The sequence below is a fragment of the Muntiacus reevesi genome, chromosome 1, assembly GCF_963930625.1.
Source record: "Muntiacus reevesi chromosome 1, mMunRee1.1, whole genome shotgun sequence".
Lineage (NCBI taxonomy): Eukaryota > Metazoa > Chordata > Mammalia > Artiodactyla > Cervidae > Muntiacus > Muntiacus reevesi.
In genome coordinates this window covers 199,563,950-199,572,317 of record NC_089249.1, presented here as the reverse complement: position 1 = coordinate 199,572,317, position 8,368 = coordinate 199,563,950, and the positions used below count along the sequence as shown (strand labels likewise).

Genomic DNA, 8,368 nt, shown 5'->3' with positions numbered 1-8,368 from the left:
TTGGCCACACCACACAGCTTGCGTTATCTTATTTCCTGACTAGGGAGCCAGCTGAGCAACCAGGCAGTGAAAGCGCTGAGTCTTAACCCCAGGACTGGTAACAAACTCCCTAATATTCCACATTTTCAGGAGTTTGATTAGCAAGCACCAGTTGCAGCCCAAGGTTAGGTAGCCTTGTCTTTGTAGCGGATATAGTAGGAATTTTATCATCTAGATTTCCAGAATATCTCTTTGATTAAAATTCTAATTTTTAAAAATAATCATTTGCTTTGTATTTCAGGGGTGTGGTGTCAGCCTATATTGTCCTAAAGATAATTAGGTGTTTTTTTCTCTGTATTCAAGTTACCTTCGACTCTGTTGCTATCAGATCTTCTGCAGCTCTTCTTTGTGGGGCATCTTCCTTGTACTCTGGGCACTTGGTTATTTATCCGAGAGACCCCGCTGGCTCAACCAGCCCCTCAGGAGCCAGGCCTCCTCTTACATTAACTCCACAGGTGTCCCAGGCCCGGGACCCTGACCTGTGCCCTTGGTGTCCACTTCATCCAGGCAGAGGGTTGTGTGTTTCTGTCAGATATGAGGGGACCAGACCAGGCTTTTACATGCTGTTTCAGTCAAAGTGAAAGTTGTTCAGATGCAGTGGTCCTGGAAAATCTGTGTCCACATCCTCCTGACAGTATGCTCCCATTCTTGGAGAATCAAGGAAGTAACTTACAGGTAGGCCACATATCCATTTCCAAGTCATCTGAATAATTATTTCATTTTCAGTATTTGTCCAGCCTCATGATCTGCTCTATTTCATTAAAAACAGCTCTTTTTCATTATGTGTGTGTTTATCAGTTATTGCTGTTAAACTGTTTCATTGTCTAGCACTCACCATCACTGAGAAACCTGCATTAGATTTGCTGGCATGTGATCACTTCCTGCAAGAGTATAAGCTCAGGAGTCCTAGGAACTGAGTCCAGTTCCCGCCTGTCGGCCTCCCCAATCCTCCCACACTCAGGGTGAAGGAGGAGCCTTGCTGACACAGAACATGTGACTGTTTCAGGACTCAGTGGTCTTTGAAGACGTGGCTGTGAACTTCACCCTGGAGGAGTGGGAACTGTTGGACCCTGCTCAGAGAAAACTCTACAGAGACGTGATGCTGGAGACCTGCAGGAACCTGGCCACTGTGGGTGAGGACGGCTTCCTCCCTGCACTAAGTCTTTAGCAAACAGTTACTTCTTATGATGTCCTTTCTTATGAGTGATGAGGATGGGAATATTTTGAAAAAAATATGGTCCCCACCTTTTCAGAACCTACCTAGAGTAGATAGCTTTTCCATGACAGTGTGACTGTACTGAATTGATTTTTATTACTCTTGATCAGAATTCTGAGGCTCCCTAATTTCAAAACTGTGAGCACAGTCTCCAGTGTCACCTTGGGGCAGTGAGAGAAGCATAATGGTTTTCACCCTGTGAAAGTTATCCTGTGATCAGTACACATTTGAGATGATCTTGCTGCAGTTAAACCTACACTTAACCTGTCCTCCACCCTCCCCAGGAGGAGCATTCTCTAGGAGCATTTTGGCAGCCGCACTCTGTCCCACCTCCCAGGGGCAGCTGGGTCCATGGACTTCACCCAGGGCCTCTGTACCTGCGATCACCAGGGAGCACACCTGCTCGGGAGGACCAGGTTCTGGGTCAGGGAGGGATATTTGGATGTATGCGTTAGGAGCACAGCTCAGGTCTCTGAGATGGTGATAGGTGTCATTAACTTGGCTTCCCTTTTGGAGTTTTCATCCATTCTTGTCCACTTGAAGTCTTTTTGGAGCTTCTCTGACAAAGGGATCATTCGGGAAAGTGCATTTTGCCCAGTTCCTTTCTACTTTGCTTCTGTGAGGTACTTATTAGTGAACAGACTGCCATTTTGACTCATTTTCCCTATGATGGCCATCACTCTCTCCTTGGGTTGTTAATATATTAATATAGCTCACAGAACTCAGAGAAACATGCTTCTTACTAGATCACAGGTTCATTATTAAAGGATATAATTCAGAAACAGCTAGATGTAAGAAATGCATCTAGATTTGAAAAGGAGTTTCCGTGCTTCTCCAGGTGCCAGTTTCACCACATCTCTATGTGTTCACCAACCCAGAAGCTCTCCAAACCTTTTTTTCATGCCTTCATTACATAGGCATGGTTGATGAAGTCACTGGCCATTGCCAGTTGATTTGATCTCTAGCCGCTCCCCCACCCCCAGAGGTTTGGGGGTGCTGGGGGATATGGGTGGGACTGAAAGTTTCAACCCTTTAATCAAGTGGTTGTCTTTATTGGCGATTAGTCCTGATACTCAGGATCTTTGCCACAACTTCTTTCATTAATATAAACTCAATTGGGATAGAAAAGGCTTGTTATGAATCATAGGAAACCTATTTCACCTTTCTGATCCTGAAGCATTTTCTGGAAATGAGCACAAGAGACTACATTGTTGCTTTTATTGCTCAGGAAATTCCAAGGGTTTGGGGATCCCTCAGCAGGAAACAGTGGATAAGGACCCAGTTTATTTGAGAAGTACATGTTGGTCATTTCAGTGACCAAATGTGTTTGTGTGTGTGTGTGTGTGTGTGTGTGTGTGTGTCTGATAGATCACAATATCACACATCTCCTTTCTTCCTTTATAAAATTATTTTACGTTTTTGAATGAGTCTATGGAGAGAAATCTAGATATGGCCTCTCTTTCCTTTCCCCCACCATTTCTTTCCCAATGATTTAATTATGCTTCCAATCATTGCAGGTTCTTGCCCGCAAGTTAAGGTCAATATATCAAGTCCTCAGTGGGATACTTTGGAGACTGGACTGTGCATTGAACGGGAAGTTGTAAGATTCATAAGAAATGATTCTAGGTCTGTTTGGGGAGAAAACTGGGCATTTCATAACCTGCGAGATCAGCATCTAACTGAGGAGAGGCGTGTGAGGTGAGTGGCACTCCCACAGGGAGAAGGGGGACGAGGGATCTCAGCAGAGTGTTAGACTCATGTGATGGTAAAGAAAGGTGTGAAGTGGCTCAGTCGTGTCCGACTCTTTGCGACCCCATGGACTGTAGCCCACCAGGCTCCTCTGTCCATGGGATTCTCCAGGCAAGAATACTGGAGTGAAAAAAAATAAAAGAATAGTGGAGTGGGTTGCCATTTCCTTCGCCAGGGGATCTTCCCGACCCAGGGATCGAACCCAGGCCTCCCGCATTGCAGGCAGATGCTTTAACCTCTGAGCTACCAGGGAAGCAGCTAAACAATTGTAAAGTTAGCTAATAAACAATTGTGTACTCAGAATTTTTACAAAACAATACTTTTATAAATGTGCTATAGATACTGAGCATCAGAAACTTAATTCAGTAGGAAACAATGATTAGAAAACCTCGTGTAAAAAACACTGAAAGTTATGGCTGTTTGAGCCCTCCAGCCAGAGCATTAACCTTTGTTGCACTTGGTCATGTTGCAGAGAGTGCTGAAAACATGCCCATTCATTGAAAATCACAAATATATAGTCAAAATAATCCTGAATAACCAGAAACAAATCATTAACCCCTAATAATTCACTTCCTGTTTTGACCAGAAATCATTTGGTGGAAAGTCTCTGTGAAGGTAAAGAAGATCATCAATCTCTAAAAACTCCAAACAGGATTATAGATCTTACTGTGCATGAGAGTTATCAAATTAAAATTCAGCCTCATCAATGCATTATATGTAGAAAAGCCTTCAGGGATCATTCCTTGAAGAAGAATCAGCAAAAGTCTCACACTGGACAAAAACCTTATACATGTGAGGAATGTGGACAAACCTGCAGCTGTATCTTGTGCCTCAGCCCTGCTGGGGAAACAGACTTTATAGAGAAACCTGATAAATGTCAAGATGCTGGGAGAGCATCTAAGAGATGCATGAAGAGTCACAGTAGTAAACAATCCTTAGACTGTAAAAAATCTGGAGAAGCTCTCACTTTTCAGGGACATAAGAGAGGTCAATATGGCCAGAAAATCTATGTGTGTGACGTGTGTGGGAAATCTTTCAGTTATTATTGCCAACTTAAACGGCACATGAGAACTCACACTGGAGAGAAACCCTACAAATGCAAAGAATGTGGGAAAGCTTTTACTGGCATCTCACACTTCCGAGAACATGTGCGCATGCACACTGGAGAGAAGCCCTATGAGTGTAAGCAGTGTGGCAAGGCTTTCAGCTGGTGCACTTACCTTCGGGAACACATGCGAACACACAGTGGAGAAAAGCCCTATGAATGTAAGCAGTGTGGCAAAGCTTTCCCCTATCTCAAATCCCTGCAAGGACATGTGAGGATACACACAGGAGAGAAGCCTTATGTGTGTAATGATTGTGGGAAATCCTACAGTTGTCCTAAGTACTTCAGAAAACATGTGAAAACACACAGTGGAGTAAAACCCTATGAGTGTACAGAATGCAGAAAAGCATTCATCACTTCTTCATCCCTTCGAGAACACATGAAAACACACAGTGAAGAGAAGCCTTATCAGTGCCAGCAGTGTGGGAAAGCCTTCAGGTATCCGAGATCTTTGCAAGGACACATGATAACTCACAGTGAAGAGAAACCGTATGAATGTCAGCAGTGTGAAAAAGCCTACAGGTGTCTCATATCCCTGCAGAGACACACAAAGACGCACACTGGAGAAAAATTCTGAATACGACGACTGGTGGGAAAGCTTTCTCCCTTAAAAGCTTATAAATGAAGCAGTCAAGGGGGAGAAACATTATGAATGGAAAGAATGCAGGGAAAGCCTTCAGCACTTCATTTATTTTGTACTTGAAAACTCAGGGTAGGATGAATTTTTTTTTTTTTTTGGATGAATTTTTTTAATGGAAATAAATATGGTTTTTCCTTATAAGTGCCTCATCTTGAATAGGGATCCCAGTATATTAATTTCTAGTTTGTGTTGCTGATCTGAACACTTAAGATAATAACCATCCCTCTATCTTCCCATCATCTTTACTACTTGTGTGTTGCTACCCTGGACATTAAATACACAGTTATATACTACATGTCTCAATGTCATTACAATGTCTTTTGAACCCAGAGTGAAAGTCTTTTTTTTTTTTTTCTGATTTGTGTCTTTTTCTATGTTGTATCAGTTTAGATGAAAATATTTTTGATCTTTACTTTGCCAAATGTTCATAGTATGTAATCATAATATGATCATAATATTGTTGAAAAGTATTTTCTCATCCACTGTTATAGATACTGGAATTTCCTGACTCAGTGTTTACCCTCCTCTGGAGTTTTTATACTGAAAGGTATATATCTTCTGTTTCTTTTTTGCTAGTGGATACTATATCTGTGTTACTCACAGTTCAGTTCAGTCATTCGGTCGTATCCGACTCTTTGAGCCCCCATGAATTGCAGCATGCCAGGCCTCCCTGTCCATCACCAACTCCTGGAGTTTACTCAAATTCATGTCCATCTAGTCAGTGATGCCATCCAGCCATCTGGATGGCATGGATGGATCCAGCCTCTGTCATCCCCTTCATCTCCTGCCCTCAATCCCTCCCAGCATCAGGGTCTTTTCCAGTGAGTCAGCTCTTCGCATGAGGTGGCCAAAGTATTGGAGTTTCAGCTTCAGCATTAGTCCTTCCAATGAACACCCAGGACTGATCTCCTTTAGGATGGACTGGTTGGATCTCCTTGCAGTCCAAGGAACTCTCAAGAGTCTTCTCCAACACCACAGTTCAAAAGCATCAATTTTTTGGCGCTCAGCTTTCTTCACAGTCCAACTCTCACATCCATACATGACCACTGGAAAAACCACAGCCTTGACTAGACGGACCTTTGTTGGCAAAGTAATGTCTCTGCTTTTTAATATGCTGTCTAGGTTGGTCATCACTTTCCTTCCAAGGAGTAAGCGTCTTTTAATTTCATGGCTGCAATCACCATCTGCAGTGACTTTGGAGCCCAAAAAAATAGTCTGACACTGTTTCCACTGTTTCCCTATCTACTTGCCATGAAGTGATGGGACCAGATGCCATGATCTTAGTTTTCTGAATGTTGAGCTTTAAGCCAACTTTTTCACTCTCCTCTTTCACTTTCATCAAGAGACTTTTTAGTTCATCTTCACTTTCTGCCATAAGGGTGGTGTCATCTACATATCTGAGGTTATTGATATTTCTTCCAGCAATCTTGATTCCAACTTGTGCTTCTTCCAGCCCAGCGTGTCTCATGATGTATTCTGCATATAAGTTAAACAATCAGGGTGACAATATACAGCCTTGACATACTCCTTTTCCTGTTTGGAACCAATCTGTTGTTCCATGTCCAATTCTAACTGTTTCTTCCTGACCTGCATATAGGTTTCTCAAGAGGCAGGTCAGGTGGTCAGTAATTGTGGAAGGTCTTGAAAGACCTTCTGTCTTGCCTGGTAATGTTTGTAATTTGGCCTCTGCTCATTGTCCTTGACCTCGGTTAGAAATTGGACACAAAACACTTGAGTTAAGAAGAATGCCTTGGTGGCATGGAGATGAAAGCTGCTGTCTAGATGATTCTACTGAACTGTATTGTCATCTTGGGTAAGGTGGGAAACTGTATATCCAGAGTCCTTCTGTTAGTGATTCTGAGTTAAAGTTCTTGAGAAGAGGAAGATGCATGAAGTCTGGAGCTGGAGTGAGGAAGCCATGATTCTCAGCTCTTCTATACCATCAGGAGACAGAGCTGCAGGGCAGCCTGGTGGCCTGAGCTCCAGCACTGCTTTCTCACTTCTGGCTCTGCCTGTGTGGAACAGCCCCGGTCAGACACATGTTTGATGTAGTTTACCTGCTGGGCAGCAGCATGGACTCTGCTCAGCAATGTGGACAAGGCCCCTTATCATGGGTCCTCTTTGGTTTTCAGGATCATACAGTTCCCTGCATGTTCCTGTGGCTCTTTGGGGTCCATCAGGCCACTTCAGGCTTCAGAAGATCCCTTGGTAATTTTCTCATATTATGTGGCCCTCTTCATGTCCAAGGATTCTCCTAATTACATGATTTCTGTGGGAAGCATCTTGTTCCTCTAATAGGGGATGTTTCCTTCCTCCACCATGGCAGATGTAATATGGCAGCCACAAATGTGGGAAACCTCTTCCTTTGGTTGCATTGTTGACAGGCTGTAATGACGCTGCATTTGTTGTTTTGATTACTTTCATAATTGAGATAAGCACTTTTGCATATATTTGGCCCCTGTGAACATTTTCTCTTATAGCTGGCTGCTCTAAATGATAAACCTACTATGTTTAATAGCTTTACATTTTTATATGAACTCTGTTATTTTCTGTTGTCAGATGTTTTCTTCATGTGTATCCTGCTGAGAAACTGACCACTAGTTTTAGCCATGTCTCAATTTGAAACAAAAGAAAAGGGGAATTTACTCCCAATTAGATTGAGACGGGTTTGGACCTGGACCCCTTTGCTGCAGTGCTGTCACCCTAACATACATCTCCCTGGAACAACAAGATACAGAGAAACTATAAGGGAAACTAAAAATAACTGCACACATGAGCAGTTGGGGCAAATTACCAAGAACAAGATACAAAATGAATAAAAACCCAGCTGCCGCTTACAAGGTGTTGGGGTCAAAAGCAAGGTCCTATGCATGATCCCTGCACACACCCCCAAGGGGTGAGACCCACTAAGCCACTCAGGGCTGAACTCATGGACCAGCCCCCACCCTGACCCCTTTTAAGGGACCAGCCCACCACCCCTCCAGGATCCAGTGAGGGCACCTGTTACTTGTTTTCACTCCCTCCTTCTGCAGCTGGAGTCCCAGTAATTCAGTCCCTTGCCAACTTCTGTTGAAGAGTCCAAGGACCTGAATCAGTAACAAAAATAAAAACATTGAGAAAATTGAATAAAATATGGTCAGAAAGAAAATGGCTAAATATGGAACATACAAAGCAGATGTCAGCAACTAGTTACATCTTCATGTATAAAGTGGTTCTCCACCAGGTGTAATTCTGCCCCTGGGGGGTAGGGGGACTTTGGTAGTGTCTAGAGATAGTTTTGAACATCATGACTGACTGGGGAGGGGCTGCTACTGGAGCGTGCCTAGGGGCTGGGATTGCTGCTCCACACCCTACAGTGCACAGGACACTCCCACCAGAAAGCCATCTGGTACCAAATGTTGAATCTGAGAAACCCTGGTGTATAAAAACTGAATCGTTAAAATAACATTGCAAATACTTCCTTGGCATTCCAGTGGTTAAGACTCCCCACTTACAGCACTTCCAGTGCAGGGGCATGGGTTTGATACCTGGTCCCAGAGCTGAGATCCCACATGCCCCAAGTTGCAAAATAATTAAAAAAAACATTGCAGAAAGAGGAGGGAAAAAGCTGGAGGTGACT

The 8,368-nt window shown here is 43.3% G+C and overlaps 1 protein-coding gene across 1 annotated transcript; it reads left to right on the top strand.

The window, feature by feature from the left end:
- The first annotated feature begins 585 nt into the window (after nucleotides 1-585).
- On the top strand, nucleotides 586-4,890 carry ZNF77 (zinc finger protein 77). The gene is made up of 4 exons (XM_065918085.1): nucleotides 586-714; nucleotides 1,046-1,172; nucleotides 2,773-2,953; nucleotides 3,591-4,890. The coding sequence occupies exons 1-4, from the start codon at nucleotides 676-678 to the stop codon at nucleotides 4,684-4,686; spliced, it is 1,443 nt and encodes a 480-aa protein (XP_065774157.1). The 5' UTR covers nucleotides 586-675; the 3' UTR covers nucleotides 4,687-4,890.
- Nucleotides 4,891-8,368: the final 3,478 nt, after the last annotated feature.